This window comes from Mesoplodon bidens (genome assembly GCF_964165515.1).
Source record: "Mesoplodon bidens genome assembly, chromosome: 11".
Taxonomy (NCBI): Eukaryota; Metazoa; Chordata; class Mammalia; order Artiodactyla; family Ziphiidae; genus Mesoplodon; species Mesoplodon bidens.
Window position 1 is genome coordinate 43,605,209 of NC_138167.1, and position 26,341 is coordinate 43,631,549.

General features: G+C 52.3%; 2 protein-coding genes across 9 annotated transcripts in view; both read right to left on the minus strand.

The window, feature by feature from the left end:
- Positions 1-2,802: 2,802 nt before the first annotated feature.
- HOXC4 (homeobox C4) overlaps positions 2,803-26,341 on the minus strand; it is a 64,058-nt gene continuing 40,519 nt past the window's right edge. For 3 of the 8 annotated variants that reach the window (XM_081248238.1, XM_081248228.1, XM_081248227.1), the window contains exons 2-4: positions 5,222-5,338; positions 3,965-4,574; positions 2,803-3,637 (exon numbers count right to left, since the gene is read on the minus strand). In XM_081248238.1, the coding sequence (XP_081104364.1) occupies positions 3,282-3,637; positions 3,965-4,568 (960 nt within the window). In that variant the 5' untranslated portion in view covers positions 4,569-4,574; positions 5,222-5,338 and the 3' untranslated portion in view covers positions 2,803-3,281. Of the gene's footprint in view, positions 3,638-3,964; positions 5,107-5,221; positions 5,339-26,341 lie in introns of those variants that run through there. The other 5 variants (XM_081248231.1, XM_081248232.1, XM_081248235.1 and 2 more) reach the window with 4 other exon arrangements.
- HOXC5 (homeobox C5) lies at positions 22,295-24,518 on the minus strand. The gene is made up of 2 exons (XM_081249553.1): positions 24,056-24,518; positions 22,295-23,355 (listed from the first exon to the last, which is right to left on the minus strand). The coding sequence occupies exons 1-2, from the start codon at positions 24,507-24,509 to the stop codon at positions 23,141-23,143; spliced, it is 669 nt and encodes a 222-aa protein (XP_081105679.1). The 5' UTR covers positions 24,510-24,518; the 3' UTR covers positions 22,295-23,140.

The following is a 26,341-nucleotide window of genomic DNA, read 5'->3' on the forward strand; positions in this document are numbered from 1 at the left end:
TAGCCATTGGAGAGACACACAATACGCTAGCAGGCATCCATGTGCCTTGCCTCTCCCATTACTCGGGGTAAGAAATCCCCAGCCCTACAAAAGCAGTGGCATCCTATCTGGAGACCAGGGGCTGAGCAAGGGCTGGCTTGGGAGGGTCGGAGATGGGGGTGGGGGAGAGGTCAGAGGCGCTGCGGAATATAAAGGCAATGGGAGAGAAAATGCTGTGTCCTCCCCGTGAACCTGGGCTGCGTCCTCCCGCCCCCGCCACCCCAGCCTTTTCCCACTGCTCAACCCAACTTCAATAAAAGCTCTGGCCCTCAGCTTCCCAGTGAGGCTGTAGCAGCATCCAGTGGACCAAGACAGCTGGAGCTAGGGGCCCCCGGCCCAGGTCGGTCCCCACACCCGACATCCTACTCCTCCCCGCCAGCCTGATCCCATTCTAGGTGGCCAGGTCCAAGGCAAAGGAGAGTCTTGGGGAAAGAGGAGAGAATGGAGCTCACTGGAGGGAAGGCCAGGGGCCAAAATTTTCCAAAAATCAAATGTAAGAGGGTTTAATTTTGTTTTATTTGTTACAAACTAGGGATGTCTGATGTTTCCCCTTTTCAGACCGAGAAGGACAGAGAGAGGAAGGACAGAGTGACCATGTGTGAGAAGAGGAATTAAAAACAGAAGCCCCTAAAGAAGGAAAAATAAAAGAACTGTCCCAATCCTTTTATGCTGCTTTTCCGGAGCAAGAGCACGTCCCTTCAGCAAGTTCAGGAAGAAGCTTAAGACATAAAAGAGAGTGAATTTTCCCCTCCTTGCTTTCACCTCTTCCACTTTAGGGAGGACAGGGAATAAATTCCCCTGAAACCAAATGAGCAAAGTTAGGAAAGGACTATGGATCTTAATTTCCATTTTCCCCTCTCTTTCCATCTTAGCTTCCTTACAGGATTGGAAAGACACCCAGGTCCACCCCTCAGACCTTCCTTCCCTTCCCCCAAGCACAACTAGACCCCCTTTTCCTGCCCTAAAGTCAATTGCCTCAAGATGATGGGAGCCACAGTCAGATTTGGCCCCTAATTCATTTGATTACATAAAATCACTCCAGATAATTGTTGGCCCTGCTTCCTCACACTGTAGGCAGCTTGTTTTGCTGTCCCCAGGGCACCATTGAGGGAGGAGAAAGTAGACCTACAGGACTGATTCCCCCCAACACACACACACACACACACACACACACACACACACACGCACACACGCACACACGCACACACACACACGCTAAGTACCAGCCAGCAAGTCCTTCAAGAGGAAATAAATCCAAAGCACACCAGATAGATTTTCATAACTTGGTTCTTCTGTTGCCTTTCACTCCGGAATTTGGGGAGAGAGGACAGCGGTATCCATGGCTCCCCTACTTACCCCAGATATCTTCTCCCTCTCTCTTCTACTTCTGATAGTCCTCCATCCTGAAATTTGGTTAAACTGCCTGAGAAGCTCACCAACTACCTCCTCACCTTCTCCCAAAAAACAAGCAAAAATTTGAGCAGGCCTTGCTCAGAGCCTGGTCCCCAGGACCAGAATTCTTTGGAGGCTTTGGCTTAAATTAATCATTCAGGTAATCCAGCTCAGTTTTTTGTTGTTGTTGTTGTTTGTTTGTTTGTTTTAGCCCCTAAGGAAACAATTAAAAATTTTTTTTTTACAACCAGGCAGCCTTGTTCTGCCTATCCCAAGCCCTGCGGGGACCTGGGAAGTTGTAGGAAGAGGGGTGGTCCCTGCCTCTCCCTGTGTCTTTTCTCAACACCTGGCAGGTCCATGATAAAAGTTAGGGGGAAAAAAATAAAAGTGCTTCATTATCTCTAGGAATCAGGCTTTGAGGCCTACCCATGCAAGGGGGGCCTCCCAGGCCTCTGGCCTCCACTTCACCCTTCTTTCCAAGTCTAAACAAACAGAGAAGCCATCCTGACAGGTCACTTTGCTGCTTCAGAGTCACCAGCTCAAAATGTTTCTTCTTTTAAGGAGAACAGGCATGCTGAGTGGGCATCTTCCTTAATCCCTTATTCCCAAAGATGAAAACTCGTCTTCCTCCCAACTCCCTAAACTTGCCTTCTAGTCTGCAAATTAGGCAGGCCTACTCATCAGAGAGAAAGGAGAAGAGAGGAGAAGGAAATAGACAAAAGAAGGCACTGTGCTTAACTCTAGAAAAGTGAGACACTCCCCCCACCCCAGCTCTACTCTAAGTACCCCCAGGAGAGTCTGGCCTCTGCAGACTCAGGGAGAAATTGGCCCAAATCTTCCACATCCCCTCTCCTGAGATCCTCTGCCCCAAACCTTTTGCTGGTTCTTCTAAGGACCTTGGGAAACTGGAGTTGAGAGTTAAGATTTGTGTGTTTGCTTAGAGTAAACTTCGGCAACTATATAGAGAAGGTGGGATGTTATACCAGGTCAGAAGGAGGAGGGGGATAAAAAGAAACCATCAGACATTGACGTAAAACTAATTCACATCCACTGGTTTATTATTGATCACGGGGCATTTCACATCGACACTAAAATTCTTTATTGCAAGTTTTACAATAATCAAGTAAATTCAGTCCCAAAACACAATAACCACGATGGGGGGGCTGAGGGGTATTCTACCTATAGACTGCCTCCCTGAACTGAAAGTTCATTTTTATTTTCTTTTGGCTCCTCAAACTGAACAGCTCTGAGAGGCTCTCCAGATGCATTTAGCTTTGTCTGCTGTCTTCCCCCCCTCTCCTCCCAGCTCCCCCCAACAATAATACAAAAGAACTTCATAGCTTTGTTCTCCTTAAAATGACTTCCCCCTCACTAACCTCCCCTGGTGCATTTTCAATGCAAAAGGCCTAAGGAAAGAGCGGGGAAGGAGGAGGAGGAGAAAGAAGAAGGAGGAGAATTGGCTTAAAAATCTCTTCCCTTTTTTCTTTTCCTCATTTCCCCTGAAACGCACCTAAACCAGACCATCGTACCTTGCAATATATAATTTTTGCAGCTTTTTTTCCTTAAAAAATAAATAACCCCCCAAAATGGCCTTTAAAAAAAAAACCCAGCAGGTACCATGCTAAGACAACATCACATGCTTAAAAGGGTCCTTAACAGTGGAAAGGAGAGAAGGGCAGGGGGCTTGTTTGTTTATCTGTTTTGTCTGTTTGGAGATGACAAGGGATAAGGTGGGAGGAAGACAGAAAAGAACCAATATATATATATATATTAAATTCTATAAATAAGAGTCAATTTGTGTGTGAGGGGAGGATGGGGGCCTGGGGTGGGGGCAGGGTGTGAGTTATGTTTTATAACCTGGTAATGTCCTCTGCCCGTTGCTGCTCCGGTGGCGTGGCGCTCTGGGAGTGGTCTTCAGAAGTGCCCGGGGTGGCTGCCGAGAGGGTGCTGGGCGCAGCGCCGGCCGGGGGCGCTGACCTGACTTTGGTGTTGGGGAGTCGGTGGTCCTTCTTCCATTTCATGCGACGGTTTTGGAACCAGATTTTGATCTGCCTCTCAGAGAGGCACAGCGAGTGGGCGATCTCGATCCTTCTCCTTCGGGTCAGGTAGCGATTGTAATGAAACTCTTTCTCTAATTCCAGGACTTGCTGCCGGGTGTAGGCTGTCCTCGAGCGCTTGGGTTCCCCTCCGTTATAATTGGGGTTCACTGGGGGAGGGGGAGGGGGAAAGCAAATAGTGGGGTTCAAAGGCAGCAGGCTCCCCGCCCCCACCCTCACCCCATCCTCAGCTCTGTTGTAACAGGAGGAGGGGGTGGTGGAAATAAAGTCATCAAGCTAAACGGGTTATAAAGAAGTTGAAGGGAGCTGGAGACTTTGTAGTGTAATAAGAGGGGAATCCTCATTGCAACGACACTGAATTATTTATGCGCCCTTAGAAAGCGAGCATAGTTTTCACACATACAGAACAGATCGTAGCACATGGCTCGGACTGCCCAGAGTAGCTAAGCCATAAAATTTATGGGGGATGTAATTACCCATTCTCGCTCGTAAATCCAGTTCAATTGTGCTAACCCAGAGTCGCTCCTGGAGAGAGAGGGGGAAGGAGAGAAAGGAGGACGGGGGCCGGAGGGGGCCGAGGAGGGTGGGGAGCGCTGGGGAAGAGGGGAGGGAGGGGGAGAGCAAAAAGCAAAGTTGCCTACCCGTGCTAACGTGGATTTTTTTCATCCATGGGTAGACTATGGGTTGCTTGCTGGCGGCGCTGGAGGGATGGTCAGGGGCTGGCTGGCTGCAGGCTGGCGGGGCTGGGGACGGGGAGGCGGAGGCGCCTGAGAGAGGCGCCGGCTCGCAGAGCGGCTGTGATTTCTCGGGGTGGTGGTGGCCCGCCTGGGCCGGGCCGTGGCCTCGCGAATTGCCCGGCCCCTGGAGACTGGTGCAGCTATACTGGCGCTCAGGGTAGCTAGGGCGCGGAGGCGGTGGTGGGTAGAGCTCCTGGTGGTGATGCTGGAATCCCGATTCCCTGGTCCGGCCGTAATATTCCGGACTGTGTTCAGGGATGTAGCTATTTTGCGAATATTCTTCGCATGGAGGAAATTTCGGATCGATGTAGTTAGAGTCCATCAAATACGAGCTCATGATCATTAATTTCTGGAGTGGAAAATAATTTTTCTCGCTTTGTCGTTTTTCTGCTCCATAAAGCCCTCCTACTAGCTAGCGACCCTGTAAAGTTACTTTCACCATGTGACTCCGCCGGCCAATCACACGGAGCAACCCAGTCCCCGGATAAGGAACCGAATCGCTTTATTCAAAATGTATCCAATTTTTTGTGTGTGTGTGGTGGTGGTGGTGGTGGTGGTGCTGGGTGGGGGGGGGGCGGTGATGCGGGGTTAGCTGGCAGGGGCTGCGGTGCCCCCAATGCACACCCCGCCGACTGACAACCCTCCCCTGCAAAAGGAGATGGGAAGCCCCCAGCTCCCTTCCAGAGCCTGGGCATTGGGGGGCTGTCGGGAGGCTGTGATTCAGCCCCCTCCCAGGGTCTCCCCTTGGGCCTCCGGTGGGCCCCTCGGTCTTCGGCTCCCCAGCTTTTCTAGAGGTCTCCATTCGTGGCGATCCTGTCTCAGTCTGTGTAGGGCACCGTGGCAGCGCCCTTCTTTCGCAGGAAGAGGAAGTTGAATGAGGACTGGAGTGGAGGTTGGATGGGGAGAGGCCCAGGCTGAGCCCAGGAAGCTGGTGAGCCTGGGATGCCCCCCATCCAAGGAGACCAGCGTCCAGCCCCCTTCCCCATACACACTCACCCAACCCTCTGGCCGTGGGGCCGGCGAGGCAGGGTCCCAGCTGGACCGGGCAGGTAGAGGCAGCGGGATGCAAATGATTCTGACGTCATTTCTGGAGGTCTGGGGGTTGAGCCCCCGCTGAAGAGAGACAGGAAGTGGTTGGCAAAAGCAGAGTTCAGAAGCCTTGCCCTCCCCGAGTACCCACTAACCCTCCCTTCCCAGCCCAGAGCAGAGGATCTCTCCTGCTGGCCGCTGTTTCCACTCTCCATTCCGTCTGGCCTGCTGCTTTCTGACAACCGCCTCCAAGGCTGGTTCCCCAGGACCTGGAGCAGGGAGGAGAGCACTCTGCCAGGGACCAGTGCCCTGGGATGGTGCCCAGCCAAGGCCCAGGGAGCTCTTCTTTCTCCATCCCTACAGAGGGCAGAGCTAGCTAAGGGGGAGGCCTTCGTCTGTAGAGCCTGCTTCCGGCCAGGGATTGTATCCATGTAACACATGTGTTTACATGTAAACACGCATCCTCAAGGGCCAGCTCCAGGCCGCCTTCCAAAAGCTGAAGGGTGAGCTCACGAAGCTGGGGATGCTGGGCGGGCCTTGGGGGTCTCCAGCCCGTTCCTGCACCCTCCCCTCTCTCTGCTACCCACCCACAGGAATACCCTGATGGTGGGGTGGCAGGGCCATGGAGGAGGGAGGGGGCAAGGAAGAGCTGCTTTCTGACACACTCCCCCTCAGCTAGGGGTGGCCACATCTTACACCAATTCCAATTAACTGATCCCATAACTCAGAGTTGAGGGGGGTGGCAGAAGGGAGAGCCCAGGGAGGGAGCCGGGTCCCCTTGTTGCACTTGATAACAATTATAGTTTAAAATCATAGCTTGCCGGGGCTCGGCTATATTTTACTTGATAACAATAAAAGTGACACATAAAGTTAACTGTTTATGTTTTATTTATTAGACTAAATCTGCCAGCGGTGGTAGAAGCGCTTGCCTCGTCGCTACAGCTTTTATAGGGCTGTAAAACGTCATAAATCAGTCTCGCGGAATCGCCCGCACTCTTTGTGTCGGCAGCAGCGCAGGGCTGGCGGCCGCTGGCTGCCTGCTCCCTCCTTTCCACGAAAAGTCGTAATGTGATTTTTTTCCCCTCTGATTTTATTATTATGATCGCCGCTGTGATTAGTCAATCTACCTTTAATTCGCCGCCCTACGCTGCCTCCTCCCAGCCCAGCCTGGTTGACACTTGAATAAGTACCTTTTAAAACGGCATAACAACTATTTGAGGGTTTAATTAGAACATCTGCAATTAAGGGAATGAGGAAGGGGAAAGGGAAAAAAAATAAAACCCTTGTGAGAGGGAGGCTGAAGGCGGGAGATTCCCAGTCTGTCTCGCACCACCTTTGGGATGTCAGAGAGGGTCCCCACTTCCAAATTAGGGCTCACCCTGAGGGCTGGAATGAGAGCTGGGCCACAGCCGATGCCCAAAGAGACTGATTCACCCTGCCTGGGCCCCTGGCTGCCTTCCCTTCTGCAATGCTTAAGGCCCCCACACTCACCCCAGGCTCACCAAGAGCCAGTGCTTGGGGGGGTCCCTGGATACCCTCTCCCCAAGAGGTCAGTGCCCAACCCCTACCACCAGATGGGTGAGAGAACCGGAATTCCCTGGAGGTTGACCATCTCTTAGGAGAGGTTCTCAGATTTCCAAAGTTGGTTGAGAACTCCTGCCCACTCCTGTCCGGGACCCTCTGCGTGTGAGGACTGGCTGGTTTGGTTGGAAGAGGAACTTGAGACTGTGAGAAGGGGAAGGCTGCTGCTTGGTTGACAGTGATTTGGAGTGCGTGAGGGTTTTGTTATTGGTGGGAGGGGGATAGGTTAATTATAAGTTGTTGGAAGTGGCAGAGGGAAACCATTGCTGACTGCTGATCTACATAAAAATTCTGAACTCAGCCCCAGACTGCTGCTTGGGGAGAGGCAAAGCTCCTGAGAGCTCAGGTAGGGTGGGAGGAAGGCTGCTGAAGGAGAAAGCCTTCCAGCCCCACCCCCATCCTCCCTTCTAGGCCTGCACCTGGATCAGGCTGCCCCACCTCATCCAGGCAGGGAATAATCTCTGCTCCACCTGGCTCCCCTCCTCCCAGTCCTCACATTCACCTTCTAGCTGCCCTGCCCCCGCCTCAGCTCGCTTTTCTTCCATCTCTTCACCCTCTTGGGCTTATTAGGGAGTCCTTCCCAAGGCATTGCACATCTCACAGCACCACTCCCTAGGATTCTGAGCTCCTGCAGGTGGGTCGAGGGAACGGGAGCAGGAAACCCACTTCAGGCCAGTACGTGTAAGTAGATCCAGAGAGTTCAGATGCCTCCAACCACGTGTCCAATCCGTCTTTGGTTATTACTGCTAACAAATATATATGCATTCATACTATTAATATTTATTAATGTATTAAATGCCTCCTTATGCAGCCATAAATCTGTGGAGTTTTCGTTCCAGGTTTTCACAGCTAATTCGATTGCACATCCAGAAAATGAAATCTGGGAGACTCCTCCAAGTATGCCCACACTTATCTACATCATTTACCAAAACCCTCTCTTTGGGCTCCTATATCTTAGTAGAAAGAAAGTTGCCTATGGGGAAAATAACAAGCCAGACTCTACCACACACACACACACAAGAACATTTTCACCAGGATATTATTGCAAGCACAGAAATAAGATCCCTTCGGAGGGCTTCTGTACTTAGCACTGGCTTAACGGGTTGGGGAGGGGGGCAATAAAGCGGTTCTTGCCTGTGATGAATCCTTGTATCTCCTTTTGTGCTTCGCCCTCCTGCCTCCTCAGCCCAGGGATCTCCAACCCCTGCTCTGCCCTCCACCTCTCTCTGCCCCAATTTTATTTTTTATTTTTTCTGATCACCTTTTGCCAGTCTCTAAGCAATCACTGTCTGAATGCCCCCCTCACCCCATATCCTTTCTAAATCTTGATCTGGTTTCTCTTTCGGAAACATGTTTCAGTACAAAGCGCTTCCCTTCTGACACCGCTGAAGAAAAATATGTGTCCATTGTGTGCGAGGCCTTATTGTGCCCGGATTACCATACTGACCGTTGGATAACCCATATTCCTCCCCTCCCCGGTAACAAGCTGCCGGCTGAGAGACCTCAGCGGCTCCACTGATTCTGCGATGCCTTAAAATCTCACCTCTCAGAATCCCTGGATTTTCCTAGGGAGAAAAATAAGTGGGAGAACCAACTCAGGACTTTGAGGGCAAAGAGAAGGAAAATGAGGGTCATTCCACTCCCCACTCTCAGAAGTGCAGGATGTGGGTGTGTGCGGGCACACGCGCCCATGTGTGTATGTGGTTTTTGTTGTTGTTTTAGAGATTAAAAATTGCAACATGTCTCTTTCTTCTTCCTCAAATAAATTGACTTTTAGATGGTATACAATCAAGTAATTCATTTCATTTTTATATTTTCTCTGAGCAACTTGAAAACCCCAAACTAAAGCAAGGCTCCCATTTTTCCCCATGTGTGTATATGTATATATGTATGTGTTTTGTCCCTTTCTAATGCCAGCAGGCAGGGCTAATGTATGCAAAAGAATATGCAAATGCTTAATTGATTTTTTCTTAAATCTCTTGTCAGTAAAAGTAATGAATTGGTCTAAAATGATTTTAATAACCCAGAAGTGTCACCAGAAAATACTCAACCTTTTTTTTTTCCTGGAATCGCTTATAGTCTCAAAAAAAAAAAAAGCAATCATGGAATGTTAATTTGCCCCCCTTTAAATATTAAAGATGAATCTCTCTTGTTTGTTCGGAGACCATAGGCAAGGTCCTCTCATGGATTTCCCTCTCCTTGCTTTGCCTTCCTTGGAATTCAATTTTCCTCAAATCTCGTTTAAAGTGGCTTTTTAAAAAGTGGCTGCATTTTAATATTGGTTAGACAGAGTGACCTGCATTTCACCTCGGGTGTTTGACTTGTTCCAATAGGTCACTGCCATGGGGTTATTGATGGGGAAACTCCATTGAAATTTGTCTCTTCGCAAATGGCCTTTAGATCTTCCAACGAGTTCAATAACTAGTTATAATGTGGAAGGGGAAAAATGAAGGCCCTGGGCTAACGAATTTGATGTTTCATTTTTATGCTGGAGAAATTGTTAGTTAGAGATTGGATTCCCCACCCCCTTCCTTGCCCATCCTGGCCTCACTGACTCTTGTCAAGTGAGGCCCCCACTCTTGTCCAAGGCTGCTGGATTGGATCCCCTTTAAAATTGGGGCTGGGGTGTCCCTTTCCCCCCTTTGATGCAAGCTTTAATTCTTCTTTTTTGTTGTTGTTGAAAATTCTGACTTATGGCTGCAGGAAGCTTGCGCTGCTGAAGATTTGTAACCTGAACTTTCCTGTTAGAGGGGGAAAGGACTTTTACTTTTAAAGCTCTCTAAATGTGGTTTTGAAAGATCTAGGAATTAGGCTGGCTTAGGGAAACTTACAGAGAGCTCCCTGACCTGGTGCTCCCAGAATTAAGAAGCCGATAGGAAGGTGGGATCCCTTTTGGGAGCTGATGTGGGCATCTCAACATGCTCTTGGCCTCTGAGCTGCCAGAGACCCATGGGATCAGACACCCAGGACCAAGGAAGGCAGGGACTGGGAAAGGCTAAGGATAGAGGGAGAATTCCAATAGAGCAGGCAAGAGAATCCTGGGTCTCCTCCAGGGTCAGAAACAGAATTCATGGGGACTTGGCCCGGTAACTGCTTGCTGAACTTCCTAAGAAGGGCGCCCGGCAAAAGCCCAGTGCCCAGAGATGATGCATTTTACTGAACTGGAGAGAGCAGAGGAAAATGATGGGGGGGGGAGTTGAAGATTTTATAAGGTTTCCCCCTTTTTTTCTGGAGTTCTTAAGGAATGGGAGAGGAAAGGGCAGGGAAAGGGAGGAAAGGTCTTCATTTTATTCACCCCAATCACACCCAAGTTGGGGAGCCGGTGACTTCTCCAGAGAAGCCTCTGTGAGAAAGGGCTGTGGAGAGCTTGTTCTCTCCAGGCTGACCCAGCCATACCCGATCATTATCATCATTAACCTCAGTAATATCATCATTCCCTCACAAACAGAGCTCCCTGCGTGCCTTATTTTTTTCCTCCAGGAACTGTTCCTTCTCCTTCCCTGCCCAAAGTGTCCAGTTAGCTCAGGCCCAAGTTTCCCCTTAATAAGCCCACTCACCTCCCTTCCAAACCTGGATCCCTAGATAACAGTCATTCCAAAGGCAAGCCTTGATTCCTGGGGTGGAGGAATCCAGTCCGAAAGCAACATGTAAGTGCCTGAAACTAGGGTGCCACTTCCCTCCATCCCCTTAAACCCAGAGGCAACGTCCTGGTGCCATTGCGCTCTCAGACAAACCTGCCTGGACAGATGGGGCACCTCAGGGATCACCACACGCTACAACCCCATGAAAATGGGGGAGCCCGGGAAGGGCCCATCGGGCGGCTTCAGGGTCCGGCCTAGAAGAGGACACACAGCCTGCTCTTTCCAGCCAAGCGGGGATCAATAGCGATCTGTCACAAACTTCCCCGCAGCCCCTCCGCGCCCCGGCCGCGGCGGGAGAGCCCCATCCTCAGGCCGCTCGCCCGCCTCGGCTCGCACCTTGGCCGCCTCCTCTGAACCCCGGACCCCCAAGCTCGGGCCTCGCCCCCTCCCCGTTTTAATTACGTGATTGATTTTCGCTTTGGCCGCGTCGGGACGCCTCCGCCTCCGACTGTTTAAATCTTTCGGCTCCCTGTTTTGCATTTCCGAGTCCTCCTGATGGGCTGTAATTTAGAGACTGGCCCTCGGGCGGCTGGGTCCGGGTCCGGGCTGCGGCCTCGCCCTACACTCCAACGAAATGGTCCTCCCGGGCTGTGCGGCACGGTCCGCTCTGCAGCCGCTTCACCGCGTGGGGGTCTCACACCGTGCTCCTGCCCATCCGCCTTGCTGAATTATTTTGTGCTCCGTTATCTCTGATAGAAAAATGTTCCGCGTTGGAGTTAGCACTCCATGCCTGGGCTCGGAGCCGGGCTGCTCAGCATTTTTGTTTTCTCTTCACCCGAATGAGGGGTGTATGTCTGGGAAGGTCTGGATCGAGACCCCGGGAAGCGCGAAGCGCGACGCCCGGCTCCAGGCTCGGCGGGGAGCTCCAGGCGCTTCCCCCAAAGACCCGGCCCCGCCGGCGGCCCAGAAGCGCCGGGAGAAGCGAATTCGGCCGCAACTTTCCACCACTTCGGCGCGAGTGGGACCGCAGGGCCGGCGGCCCCCAGCCCGCAGTTGGCCGTTGGGTCTGATTTTGCTCCCCAGCCCCAGATAGAGACCCCATCACCCGGGCAGCCCCAGCGGGCACCGGAGCATCCTCTGGGAAGTGGCCGCGGTCCCACACCGGAGGGACCGAAGGTGAGGCGAAGTAAGGGAAGGACGGGAGGCATTTCCACGGACGGGAAGACTAGATGCGGGGTGCGGAGAGGACAGGGAAGACGTGAAATTTTAAAAAGGAGCCCCTTCTCCCACCGTGGCTGAACTTCCCTTTCTCTCCTCCGAAAGAAAAAAAAATCCCTCTTTTTCCTCCCTAAACCGCTGGTCTCCCGCTTAATCTCTCATCTATTTACAACTAATAAACACTTCTCTGATTATTTCCCCATGTCCTGTTCGTTCTTTGATCCTTTTCAATGAGGCGAGCTCTGAGTTACTATTAGCACTATTTTATGATCCTGCTTTTCCCTCAGGGAGAGGAGGGAGTTGGGAATGTCTTTCTCACTGGGGAAGAAGTTCAGTGAAACGTGAGTTGGTCACAACCTTCTCCCTGTCCCCACCACCACCTGCAACCGCCCAGCCCCAGTTCCCTCAGCCCCTCTCCCCCCACCCCTTCCCGCAGAAATGTTGCCGGGTAAATAAGAGTCCGCCTGCCTGGCTATTAGGATTCTGGAGACGTTGGCATCTGTAGCAATCATTAGTCAAAGCCGCACAAGCCAAAGGAGCCGAGGAGTTGGACAGAAAAAATCTTGGAAATGATATACAGGAGCCGTGGAGGCATCAATCCCGGCCGATAAGAGCTCGGCTGCCAGGAGTGAGGCGGCCGCTTAATTGGGCCCTGGGCACCAAGAAAAATTGGGGAGGAGGCATCTATGGGTCGGGCAGTGACTCTGGCACCATTTGGGCACCCTACAAAAATAGTGGGGGACTTGAACGCTCTTTTCCCCAAATTTCAAAGGCCCAGTTGGCGTGGGGGGACAACGCCTCCGTCAGCCTCTCCACCCTGGGAGCCAAGAGGAGCGGAGCTAGAGGACTCTTCCCTTCTCTCTCCCTTCTTAGTGACTGTCTTGAGGGGTACTGCAGGTTGGGGAGCCTGGGCTGGGATTTCAGGTCACAGGGACAGCCTGGAGAGGACTGTGGCCCCTAGAGCAGGTTTTCGGGGGCAAATAACTCATTTGGACTCAGCCTTGGAGATAGCAACAGAATCACTCCCTTTAATAAGCAAAACAGCCCAAAGATATTTGTTCCCTATCCCCACTCACCTGATGTCTTTATTGACACAGAGATAGAGAGACAGAGAGATGCAGTAAGTTTCAGTCCTTCTAGAGGGAGATCTATGCCCCTACATATAGATACATGCATTATGGAACCATCTCTAAACATACTTTCAAATATTTAAGTTTGCAGCAAAACTGCAAAGACTATAAAGATCTCCAAATATGTAGCTTCAATATGTAGCTATTTTATGAGTTGGGACTTTTGCATAAATCTAGATAAAATTTTCAAAATAGAGATTGAACAACACGCGCAGAGTTCTTTCCAACCGAGGGAAAAAACTCACCAATTATTCATCCAGATATTTAGGGAGAGCTATACCAATACACCTCAGCTTATACATCCAACACTATAGAGAGATTGGTAATGTGCACACAGGAATTTGACAGAGGACTGTTACGTTCACTGTGTATCTATAAATCTAAATATCTATAAATCTGCATTTAAATGTGGAGTAGAGAGGGATGTAAAACACACATCCTGTTATACACAGAGCAATCTATAAATACATTTTCACACGTATACAGCTATGGGATTGCTCAGCTCTCTATAAAGACACGTGTATTTGCATCGAATCTTAGGAATGAGGGAGATTCTCTGATGCTTGTGGGTTTGAGATACCCCAGCCCAGACTTCTCTGTGAAATAAATGAGAGTAAACTGAAGCCTGTGCAAGTAAGTGCTAAGAGGGCCCAGGGACTCATATAATCTATGGCCTTATTTCCAGCATATGGGGCATCTTTCTGGCGATGGATAGGAGCCCTGACAACTGGACCTGAAAGCATCCTGACTTGATGTAGCCCGAACTGAGACAGAGGTAGAGGACTCTTTACTTCTTTTCTCTTTAGCTCCCTAACCCAAAGCTGGGGGACGGATCCATGGGAAGCTGGGGTGTCCTTAGGAGGGGAAGGCTCATTAACATTACAAAATGGAGCCATTTAGGTAAAATATGAATTTTTTTTTTGCAACAGCTTGGTTAGAGAGAAATGTGAGAAGGCTGTGGGCTTTCACACACAGCCCTGCACCCATCTTAATTACATAAAACCCAGTCACTGATTGCAGAGAGTTTCCTCCATTCATACAATGCTAGATGGAGTCATCTATATGCCCCCCTCCCATCCCTTCTCTTCATGAGCTCTCTCTTACAGACCTGAATTCCCACCCTGTCAAGAAGGGGTTTGGGGCTCAGGAAAGATGTCACAGGGAGACAGCGGCCCCAGAAGAGAGTAGAGCCCCCAGGAGTCATGGTATCTACCACCAGGCTCAGAAGCTGATTGCTTTCCACGTTAGTTCCTTTTTAACTAAGGGGTTGGGGGAACCAAGGTCTGTGTGGGCAAAAGAAAATAAAAGAGGGCATGATTTTTAAATCTGGAGTTTTGAGGGGGAAAAATCACTAATGAGCCCTTTTCTTATTGGAGGCAGAGGATTTGGGGGACCCTGGACTTCCTTTGATTTTTCTGCTTTGGTTTACTGGGGAAAGGGAGGTAAGGAGGGCCCCAGGTGGGCTTGGAGAAGTGCAATCCAATCTAGTTGGCCAGCTTGGGGGAGAGTGATTTACAAAGCAAAAGCTCAAATGCTACTTCCTGAGAAGTCACCAGATCAAAACAGCCTCCTCTAGGCTTTATGACCCCATCTCTACTCCCAACAGGAAAAGCACCTTCAATAAAACCTCAGCCCACGCCCCCATCCTCCACCCAGAGGAGGGGGAGAGACACAATATAAAATGAGGGACCTGACCCTTACTCACTTCATACACACACACACAAACACACACGCACACACACACACTCACAGACACACTGGGGTTTCCAGCCAGAAAGTTGACTTTTTAAAGAAGTATTTACTAGACAAGAATTTTCTCCACTATCTGAGCAGAGAAGCAGCCCTAAGATATTTGGAATTGAGCCTGAAGAGCAGATTTGATCAGATAAGGATCTGGCCTCATAGTCCCACATTGCCTTCCAACCCCCTACAACTCAACAGGCCAACAGGACACTAAAGGTCACCAAGAGCCTGGCTGCCCCCATCTGTGGGGGCTGCTTCAGGGGGTTGGTTTTCCAGGGAGGCAGAAGGGAAGATACTTAACAGATGCCTAGGGCTCGAGGGCATGAGTGGGGAGGGGAGGACAAATGGTCTTCAGGCTGGGCTGATGAGAAGAATCATGGGCTACTGGGAAGTTAGTTTAAGGCTGGTTTACTGTGTCCAGCCTGGGCTTCAGACCTCTTTCATCCACACTTGGACACATACACTTGGCATTTTCTATGCACTTGTGTCAGGTGTAGAGAAGTAGCCTCCATCCTGCAAAGGCTCCCCAGCATGCCCAGAGCCTTCTGGTCAACCTCTCATTCTAGCCTCTAAGGCCTGGTCATCAGAGGCTGAACAAGGTCCTGGATAACCTAGCCCAACTTCCCTAAGTCCCAAATTTCATCTCCCTCCCACCCCCACCCACACACAGTGAATCTTCCTAGGAATGGGAGAAGAAAATGGATCCCAGGGTTCTTCTGTAGGACTCAAGGACAAAGAGATCTCTATCACCTCAGTTCCTCAGTCCAGACTCCTTGGGCTCCTGGGGCCCCATCAAAGCAGTGAAGGGAGGTATCACAACAGACACACCATTCTGGATTACAAAGACCCGACAAAATGGACGTGATTTTCTTGGCCCTCTAACAGCTAGTCTCTTCTTTAAATTGAAGTTCAAAAAGCCAAAAAGCCCTAGCTTGGGGTCCTGAATCCAGATTCTGTCCTTTCTCCACCTCTAAGGGCTCCAGGGTCTCCAATCCCACTGAGGAGGAGGCTCAGAGCAGTGCCTGTCTCTCCAGGAAAGGAAAGCACAGAATTAAAGCCCAGGACAATGATGTTTCAGCTCAGAAACTCAGCCCAAAGCAATTACACAAAGAGAGGGAGAATCAAAGACACAGATAAAGTTGACCTGGATATTAAGAGGAGCTGAGGCAATAAAATCTCTCTTCCCAGTGCCTGCTTAGAATAAGCCAACACTCCTGCCCTTTCTTTCCTTACTTTCCTGGAGTCTGGAAACTCCAGCATGAGATACCCACATAGAAGTGAGGATTGGTCTCAGACAAGACTACCACACCATCTACTAGGGAAAAATAAGTTGGTGTGCTCTAATTCTAATTCATGATAGAGGTCAATGGAGTGGTGGGATTGAAGGTGACTTGGGAAGTGGGGGCTCAGTGGTTTCTGAGAAGAGCTGCCCTCCCTCTGGCTTCTCATTCTAATCCTTCCCACCTGACCTGTGACATTGGCCCCAAATCAGCCCCACCCAGAAGGCAAACTGACAGGGGTTGCTGACAAAGCCCAGCTCAATCTGGGCTATCCCTTGACACCCCCAGAGGAGAGCTTAGAGGTCTGGGTGGCACAGCCCATCAGAACTCTTGCTCCTCAGTCAGTTCAAGGAGGGCAGGAGTTCAGGAGGAGGAGAAGGGGAGGGGAACTCAACCAGAAAATTAACCCTGGAACAAAGCCTTGGAGACTGGCGGATGGGGGTGGGGGGAGAAATGCCTGGGTCTGGACCTGAAAGTCAAGTGTTCAGGAGACCTGAGGACAAGCACTGCTGCCATACATGCACATTCTCTGTGCCATCAGATGGTCTTGCTCAGAAATAGTTTATCAGCCATTACTTGTTCTGACCTAACCCATGTATAAACACAAACACCAAAATCCACACCTTCAGTGGCTGTGTCCTTTGATAACCATTGGCCAGGACAAAGGATCGTCGTCATCATCATCATCATCATCATCATATCTTGTTAAAAGAATGGAAAGGAAGGGGACTTAAATCCATCACCTGTTTAGTATGGGGGCAGGGAGGGGGAAGGGTCCTGGTTTTCTGTGCTGATTTCCTTTTTCAGAATGCTTCTTTCAACTGGCTTGAAGTTATTCAACAAACTAAAGGTACCAAATACAACTTTCAAAAAGTCTCTACTTTTGCTCCCTTCCCCAACCATGCCAGAGACACTTTGATAAAGCTAATGGCTTCTGGAGCATTTCCAGAAAGATAAATCAAAAGAGGTCTCTTCTAATCACTCCACCTGTCCCCAAGAGAATCAGAAGAGAATGAAAACGAAAAGGTGTGCAAGGTAAGTGTATAGGGAATAATCGTAGTCAGAATTTGAATTCAGGGCTGGAGTTCGTATCCACACCCACTGTACAGCCTAATCTAGAGTGCATTATCTATAAAGTCCAGGGAATTGGGTAAGATCACACAGGAGAACATGAGAATAATACAGAGGATGCCCCACAACCTCAGATCCCAGTACAGTTGAGACTGATCTCGAAGTATAACTTTGTTAGAACTGGAGGACAAAAGCCAAAGACTCCCCAGAGCTGGGTCAGGGACAGAGGAAGAGGGCTAGAATATTCTCAGCATCACTTATCCCCTTCACATCAGAGACATGGAGGACCCAAGAACTAAAGAGGGTGGTGGGGAGGGAGGAAGAGGAGTCCGGGGAAGGCCAAGACTGAGACCCCAGTACTTTTTGGCTGATTGGTTGCTAAAGGCCATGTGACCCTGCTTAGCGCATTTCTGATTGGTTGCTTGACCTCTTCTAGGGTTAAAGACCTAGGAACAAAATTAAAAGCTTTCCGGGTTAGTTGGGGCACCTTGGCACCTGATGGACTGCCCATCCCCCTATTCCAGAGAAACCACAAATTCCAGAATGGGGGAAGGGTGGGAAAGCCAAGAATCTCAAGGCCCGTTTGTGCTTGTATTACTTCCATTTGTGTTAGTCCTACAAAACAGCAAAATAAATAAATAAATGTAAAAAAACCCCACCACAACAAAAAAACAAACAACAACAACAACAACGCCGTGGCAAATTATCTGAGAGGAAAGACAATCTGCAATTACTGGGGTGGGAAGAAGGGGGTGATATTTACATGGAACTTTTGAGCCTAAGAAACAGGAAAACGGGGTGAGGGAGTCATAGAAACCCTCCAAGAGACGCTGTGTAAATCTGTAAAACAGAAACACACTCACTCACCCTGCTACACAGAGCTGAAGGGATTGGGACTGAGATCTGGCCAGGAGTGGGGGAAGGCAGCGAGTCTTGCCTGGGTGTGGGACTTTGGCCCTGATTAAATTCTTGATTGAAGACCATTAGATTCGCTCCCCAAGACCCAAGGGAGGCTGGAGGGACGGGGGGAGTCAAGTTATAGACCAAGGGAAACTCCCATCTCCCTGCTGCTTGGATGGAAAGTTTCCAAAAATCCTCAAAATCGGACTGGGTGGGAGGGGTAGGGTCGGGGAGGGCCCCTAATGAGAAAGGGAGAACACGAGAGTTAATTCTCCAGTGGGTTACTGGGAAGAGTCCGCTGGGATCCTAACGCCTCTCCAGAAAATAAAGGGGTGGGAGGCTGGAGGGGGAGGCCGGTGTTGAGGGACTGAGGCCCGGAGGGAAGGCTTTGGAGAGTTCTCCACCTGGGCGCCCCTGCTCTTCAGCTCCTCTAGCATGTGACAGTCCCCTAGAGCGAGGGATGGGGCTCCAGCTCTGACAGCGGGTGTCCTTGGGTCTCTGTCCCCCATCGCCCTGCCAGAGTCTGCCTGGGCCCCCTGCCTCTGCCTGATTCCTGTTTCTTTCTCAGTCTTTTGGGCGACAGGGGCACGGTAACAGCATCCTCCTCCTGTCCCCAACTGCACCTCTCCACCCAGTGGGCGCCCAGAGCCCCTTGCCCCCAAAACATTCCCTCCCCCTCTTCTCTGGCTCCCCTCCTCGCTCCCCTCCCCCTTTCCCCTGGCCTAGATGCCTTGCCCCCTAAGGACCCGCTTTCCACCCTGCTTTGGAATCCCTGGCCCCTTCAGAGAACCTGCGTTCCTATGTTGTCATTTTCTTGGTTTAGCTCCCAGTGAAGCACGGGGAGGTGAACACTACGTGTCCTCCACACGCAGGTGCCTCTGTGCCCAACGCCTCTGCTGTTCCTTCCTAGAAACCTGAAGGGAGTCTCAGCCTGAGATTGGCCCCAGGGCACCATGCCCATATTGGGTCCTGAGGGCTCCATCGCCCAGAGGCCACTCTCTCCTCGGGGCCAGGGGACTTTCCTGGCCAGCCTAGTAAAGACATTGCCTCCACTCCCGTGCCCATTTATACTGCACTCACAGCAGGAGCCTCTAGGCCTCCAGGGCCTAGTTTTACCTCAGGCCAGCGCTAGGGATGCCAGGAAAGACCCCGACAGTTAGAGGGAGGGGGAGGCATGAAACCACACTGGCCCCAGACATACTAAGACCCCAGACTGTGGAGAGTGGGACAGCTGCCCACCCAGGCCTGGTGGTGAAGAGAGAGAGAATGTTTCGGGACTCCCTGGGCTCCACCCGCCAACTTTAAGATGCTTCCGCCATTTCAGTTCACAGCCTGTGGGCTCAATAGTCCCAAAGGCCTCCTTCCCTGTCCCCCTCCCCAGCTGCCTGCCCTGCCTGGACTCTGGGCCACTGGCCAAGGGCTGAACTGGCCCCTCCCCAGAACAAGGGCCCCAGAGGCCCTTTGCACTTGCGCCTAGAGTTTACACACTCCTAACAAACACCAAACATCCCTGTGTCTGCTGCTGTCTTTCTTCTCAACTGAGAAGGGAGAGGGGGTCAGGGAGACCTGGCAAAGCTCTAAAGGACCCGGCTCTGTCTTTACCCCTGTCGACTTGCAGCTGGAGGGACTGAGGGGCTGGGGGTGGGGAGGGCTGGTCTGGGGAGACAAGCTCCCCCATCCTCCTACCTCCCAGCGGCTTCTCCTCTTCTTCTCACACCCCGGCCTGGGGAGGCCTGGGGAGGCCTTCTTCCCCTCCCTTCATGAGTGGGAACTGCCTCCTCTTTGGGGGGGGGATTAGGTAAATGGGAGAAAGGGTCAGAGAGAGAGAAAATTAACTTACAGCGTTCGTCTGGGATTCATTTGCGAAGATGTAACCTCTCTCACCATCATCCCCAGCGCCGTAATCCCCTCTAACTGCCAGGCCCTCTGTCCTAGCATTAAACCTCACCAGCAGCTGCGTGGCTGGACAGTTAAGATTATATATGATGTAAATATATTGTGGGTTTGTCAGCTCTCCCTACACCATAAAACTTGGTTTAATGACATCACGTGGTCCCCCAAGAGCCACTCATGGGCTTGCCTTCAGGCCATTCACATAAATAACCTCCAAAAGTTTCAAACTCCTAAATTCACATAGAAGCAGTGCATGTTTCTCTAATGCTCAGTTACACTAAAAAGCCCTTGTGCTGCTCCTTGGCCTCACCCCCATACCCCCCTTGCAGGGTGGGGAGAGGGCAGAGGGTGGATCTTTATTTATTTATTTACTTACTTACTTCCATAAGGACCTGTCGCCTTCGAGGTCGTGTTGATATTTTTTTTCCTCCCATTTTTTTCCTCCTCTCTCCTCTAATTGCTCAGAGTGGGCCGTGTCCCCCTCTTCCCACTCCCCCGGGAAGGTAAGTCATGCTTCTTCCCCTTCTTTCTCACTGCCAGAGGGGGTGGGTTCCAGGGCAAAGTGGAGAAGCAGGCTCCATGGTCTCTGTTTAGGACCCAGAAGCCCCTCCACTAACTCCCCAAGAGCAATGCCAAACCCTGGTACTTGAAGATTGTTCCAGGAGGCCGGCTGGTGAAGCAGAAGCCTCTGCTCAGGGAGAAAGCAAGAGTCTGGGCCGCACCCACTCGCAGTGCAAGGGAGTACGTACGAGGCCTCTGTCTCGGTTGTGATCGCTGATGCCGCTGAAGCAGAGGCTGGGCCCTGAGCGCAGGTCTGCGGACTGTGACAGAGGGAGGAAAACTGGCAGGCACGGCTGTGTCTACCCAAGTCTGGCCGACTGGAGTCACTACGCCAGCTCCTCCAGGGAAAGAGAGACCCAAACCCTGCGGGGAGGAGGCATCAGTGCATAGTGAGGCTGGTGTACCCTGCCCAGCGGGTCTGAGCCACACTGTCCCCACCCCTGGCCAGGGGCGATGCGTCCCCTCACCCCACCCCACCTCAACCCCCGGGAGGAAGCGCAGGGCCTCGCAGTCAGGGAGGCTGGGGTGGGTGATGGTGGACACCACGACCTCTTTCTCAGTTAACTGTCACCCACTGGAGACACCAGTGCTTCTCCACGCTTCACTGCTCGCTCAATAGTTTTACTCAGCATGGAGAAAAAATTAAAATAACTCCCTGAAGAAAATTACACATTTTATTTGAGAGAAAGGAGACAGATGACTTGGTGCAGGGCTGGGCTGACTGCTGAGCGCTAGTGGAAGAGAGACATTACAGGCTCCCTAACCTGGCCTGAGTGCAGTGAGAAGGGGAAGGGTGTAGCCATGGGTGTGCAGCTCAAGAAACATGTGTGGAGACCTCCTACATGCTAACTATGGGGTGAGGCAAGGCTCTTGGGTCTTTCAGAAAAAAAAAATGACAGACTGGCAGCTTAGGCAGTGGGATGCAGAGAAGTCAGTCCTTATAATAAATCCAAGGAGCATCAGCATTAATAACCATAAATATTCTCCTTGCCCCTCCCCAAAGCCTCTCTGCTCCCTTTCCCTCTTGGCTGCTGGAATAGACTTCTAGCCCAGATCCTGAACTGGCCCCCACCCCCAGTGTGGGGGGCCTAGGCTTGGCTCCAGGAAATCACCCCGTCGTGGGAGGCGGGAGAGGAAATGCAGTAAAGTTTTATGAACCCTTCCCGCATTTGTTTCTCCTATAAAGTACTTCCTCCCCCATCCCATCCCAGGAGCCTGGGGCAGAGCAGATCTTTGGCCTAGGCCAGCCTCAGGCACCACCTGAATTATCTGCCTTTTCCCCTTCCCTTTAGCTCCCCCTCCCCCTCCACACAAAATCCCAGAGACTGAGATAAATGATGGCAAACAGACCCAACTCAGGCACTGGTCTATGCAGCTCCTCTCCCAGCTAATTGTCCTGCATAGCCCTAGGCCCTAGGAGGTGGGGAAGAGAGTCTGAACATTTCCTGCCAGGCAGGTACAAACTGCAGGTTGCCCCACTGCTTCCCCACCACCTTAGAAAGCTCACACACCTCCTCCCACAGCGCCCCTCTACTGAGCAGTACCAACTCTTTCTGAGCATCCTTTTGGGACCAAATAGGCCCCTAGGCTGAGAGCTCAGCCCTTCCTCTATGTCCAGTGAGGCCCGGGGACCACGTAGCCCTGAGAGAGCTCTGCACAGGCCCAGAAGGGCCTGAGTCTGAGCACCATGGAGCCATGGGTCCCTGGTCCCTGCAGATTAGCTCTGGCATGCTGTGGGGCCGCTGCTAGAGGCTAGAGGCTAGAGGCCTCAGATCCACCCAGCCAAAGTGGGAGTGGGTGCAGAGGCCTGAATGCCTGGGACAGCCACAGCATGGGAAAAGCCAGTACAGACGGCTTGGGTGCCCTCCCCTTCCCCGAGAGGTCCTTCTTGGAGCCAGGGATTGGGAAAAAAGCTCAGTTCGACCTTCCTCTTCTCAGTACTCCTAGAGGCTCCTAAAAATTCTTTTAAAGGAGAGGCTTAAAGGCTGTGGGCCTCCCCAACACCCCATAGCCCATTTAGACGATTTTCCCCAATACATGCCCCCCAAACAGAGAGGAGCCGCTGCATCTTTAGTCCTCGTCTCTCTTTGTCTTTATTTGATATGACAAAATATAGTTTCAGGAAAGACCTGGAGTCAATAAATAGTTGGACAACAGCGATGAGAAGGACACCGAAAGTCGTGGCAGGGACTACTGGGGCAGCCAGGAGCCTCTAGGACCTTTGCTGGGGTCCAGTAGCAGGGAACCCCAATAGCTGAGCTAGCTAGCGGTCTGAGGCTGGGGGCCTGAGAGGGCATGCAGAGAGCGCAGGCTGGACAAGTTCCCGGGCTTTGGGGTGGGGGGCGCAGGTTGGGAGAGCATAGGGCAACCAAGGGGGTCCTAGGCAGTCAGTCATCTTCCCCCTTTCATATGCAAATCATTTTTAAAATGAACATCGAGTTTAGTGGCTACAAGGAAGGACCCCGAGTCTGGTGCCGGACTCCGCCAGGCACAACCATCCTCTTACCGAGCCCGCAGCCGGGAACAAAGGAGAGGGCGAGGCCGGAGGGTCCAGGCGCGGGGCCTGAGGCGCCCGCAGGGCCCACCTGAACCCCAGCGGCCACGCTGGGCAGGAATCCTGAGAGGCAGCCCAGGCCGGGTTCGCTCAGCACCAGCCCCTATGCCACAGCCCTCTGGGGATTCTGCGGATAGCCTGCCCTGGGACCTCGGTGCTGAGCAGAACTGAGGGGAGTCCGGGCAGCGCGGGCAGCCACGCGGGAACCTGGGGTCGGTGGGGATGCGGAATGCCAAGGGAAAGAGCTTTTGTCTGTGAGGCTGGGGAGCCGATGCTCCAAGCCCCCGCCCTATACCGAGAGAGGAAAACCGAAAAGGAAAGGCGCAGGGACCGAAGCGGGCTCGGGGTGCTCTCAGCGGGCCTCCCCGCTGCCTCTAGAGAGCCTCTTTGCTTTTCATTTTGGAATCTTTCTTCCACTTCATCCTGCGGTTCTGGAACCAGATCTTGATCTGTCTCTCGTTGAGACACAAGTTGTTGGCGATCTCTATGCGCCTGCGGCGAGTGAGGTAGCGGTTAAAGTGGAATTCTTTTTCCAGTTCCAGAGTCTGGTAGCGCGTGTAACTGGTTCGGGACCGCTTGCCGTCAGTCTCTGGAATATAAACCCCCCAAGCCAGGAAGGGGTGAATAGCGTGCAGCGCCCCAGCTTCCCCATCCCAGCCCCAGGCCCCCACCCGCGGCCGGAGGGAGAAGACGCGAGCGGGGCAAGACAGGCCCGGCGGGCCGCAGGCGGGCCCGGCCCAGGCCAGCCTGGCCCCGGGAGAGGCGCCTCCGCCCAGGCAGGAAACTTTCCGCCGCAGCCTTCACTCAGCAGCCGGAGGGGCTGAGGGGGTGGAGGGGAGAGGGAGACCCAGGCTCGGACCGAACAATAAGCACCCTCGAGATCCGAGCACCGGGGACCCCCCTCCCGCCCCTCCCAAGTCGCTGGAATCTTCCGGAGCGGCAAGCGGCGGCCGAGCCGGCTCCGCAGGGGAGGGAGGAGGGACCGCGGGGGGATCCCCGCTCTGGAGCCCCGCGCTCCTCACCCTTCAGATCCCTCTATTTTTTTAACTCCCTCCCTCTCCCCCCAAAATTGAATATTGCCTTTTATACACGTTTTGTTCCTATGATCCAATTATGTCGTCGTAAATTTGGGCGCACACAGCCTCTAAGCCTTTTAGTGGACAGTTTTACGAGCCATTGATGCCTGGATCGTAAAATTTATGGCCGCAGGTTTTTTTTCTTTATTTGCCCCGCATGGCCTATAAAACCCAGGCGGACCCGAGCGCGCAAAATGAAGTCCTAAAGTTTACCGTGGCTCATGTGCAGTTTGGTCATCCACGGGTAAATCTGTGGCGGGGCCGGTGGCTGGCTCAGTCCGGCGGGCTGCCCTGTCTGCGCCTGCTCCTCTTTGATCTCCCCACTGCTCTTAGCTCGCTCCTCCAGCGCTGGGCGAGCCGCCTTCTGACTGTACATCCCGGGGTTCAGAGGAGCCGCTTCATCTCTGCCCAGAGCGTGTCCCGGAGCGGCCGCGGCGCTGCAGGCGGGGCGGTCGGGGTGAGCCCGGGGGTTGGCAGCCATGTCTACCCCGTGGAGAGAGTTGGAAGGCGCAGGCGGTGGGAAAGTGATGCTTAAGTCCAATCCGCCGTAGCAGTACCTGGATGCCTGCACCTCTGAGGCCGATCCATAGTTCCCACAAGTTTGCATGTTATAGGCAGGGATATTGGGGCTCTGCTTATAGAATGAATTGGCTACGTAGGAGCTCATGGCGGGGAGGGCCCAAAAAAATTTCTGCACCCTTTTTGATTAAGGGTGATTTGTGACTCTTTGAAGTTGAGGGGTTTTTTGTTCTCCAAAGTGCACAATTTATAGGTGGAGATATCTCTTTCTTTATCCTATGCGCTCTTCCCAAATAAGGGAGCCTTAAATAGAGTCACGTGACTCGAGCGGCCACTCATAAATTTGGCTTGATGACCTCCGGGAGGTTAGTGATGGAAGCCGGCGAAACGCATCTTGATATGTTGGCAAAGCCCAACCAAGGGGGAGAGGGAGTGAGGGAGAGAGAGAAAGAGAGAGACGGGGGAGAAAAAAAAAAAAAGGTTCTTGGAATTGGGGGGTAGGCGGGACAACGAGCCCACAGCGACACCTGGTGCCTCCTTGGAGGAATCGCAGCCTGGCTCGCTGGCTGGCCTTCAGGACTCTGGATTTTCCACGCTGTACAGGAGAAGCTGGGTGTTGCTGCAACAAACCACTGAAATGGCCTTTTAAATTGTATTTAATTTTAAGGGGAGATGAGGCTTCACTAGGATGCATAGAGGGTTTGTTTTGTTTTTTGGTTTTTTGTTTTCTGTTTTTTCGGGGTTTTCTTGGGTAACGATGGCCCCATCCTCCCCAAACCCGGGGCCTTTCAATGTTCAAATGGCTGAGGGAAGGGGATTGCGGTAGGAGAGCCCCTACCCAGGCCAGAGGGGGCTTATCTCAGGTTCTCTAAACCAAGGGTCGAGGTCCCTTTCCTTTGAGGCCCCAGGGCCCTAATACTGCTGAGAAGGTGCCTGTCAGCCTGAGAAAAGTGAACCCAGCCTCTGCAGAGGGAGGCAGGATGCCCAGGAGGAGGGGTCCCGGGTGGGCAGAACTAGATAGGGGGCTCATGGGACTGAGAGTGCTGGGGACTCTGGGATGAGCCTGGAGGTGAGGAGCCAGGGGAAGATGAGTAGGCCTCCTCATCATGCCAGGGACCCCAGAGTAGCAACAAGGCAATTTTCAATTGTGTGAGTGGGTGGGTGGCTAGCTGGGTGGGTAAAGAACCAGACACAATGAACTGGAGGACTGCTCTGCATTCCTGGGTATGACCCTGGTGTGGTACCCATGCCAGGTATTTTGGATGGAAAATGGATGTTAATTGAGGGCATGGAGAAGCAAGATTCAAGCTTCCACAAATATTATATGAGCAGGGCAGAGGAAAAGGCCTGTTTTGTGCCCTTTGGAGGAAAGGCCTCTGGACCAGGCTTTCCAGGGACCTGGGTTCAGAAGGTCCACAGGAGAGCGATTTCTGAGCTATCTGGAGGTGTCCAAAAGGATCTAGCTGGGGGTGGGGGGATGGGGGGTAGGCAGGGCAGGCGCCTGGGCCACCTTCACATCCTGTGACCAAGGGCTCCGCAGCCATTCGGCCCCTTTACATCCCCCCTCCCCTAGCCCCAAGTCTTATTCTTTCCTGACTGTCTCTCCCCAGGAAATATCAGCCCCGGCCAGGAGAAGCCCCCCTCCCGCCCCCGCTGGCAGAGGCGCTGGAAGGGGCGCTGGCGGGGGATCTGGAAGGTCTGGAAAACTGGCGGATTTTTTCCCTCTGGGAGACCCCCTCACTACCTCACCCCCTAGGTCCACTCAGGTTTCTCTGGCTGGGCTTAGGAGAGAAGCCCTGAGCTGGGGAAGGGCTAGGGTCTGGCTGCGCTCCTCACTGGCCTAGTTTGAGGGGAGAAGAAAGAGTAAGGAACCAGACTGGGGCTGGCGCTGTAAGGAGGAAGGAATTTGGTCCCGGCCACGTCAGGAGTCCCAGAGCAGGCGAGAGCTCAGTTTCCAGGCTTTCTTTTCCGAGATGTCCT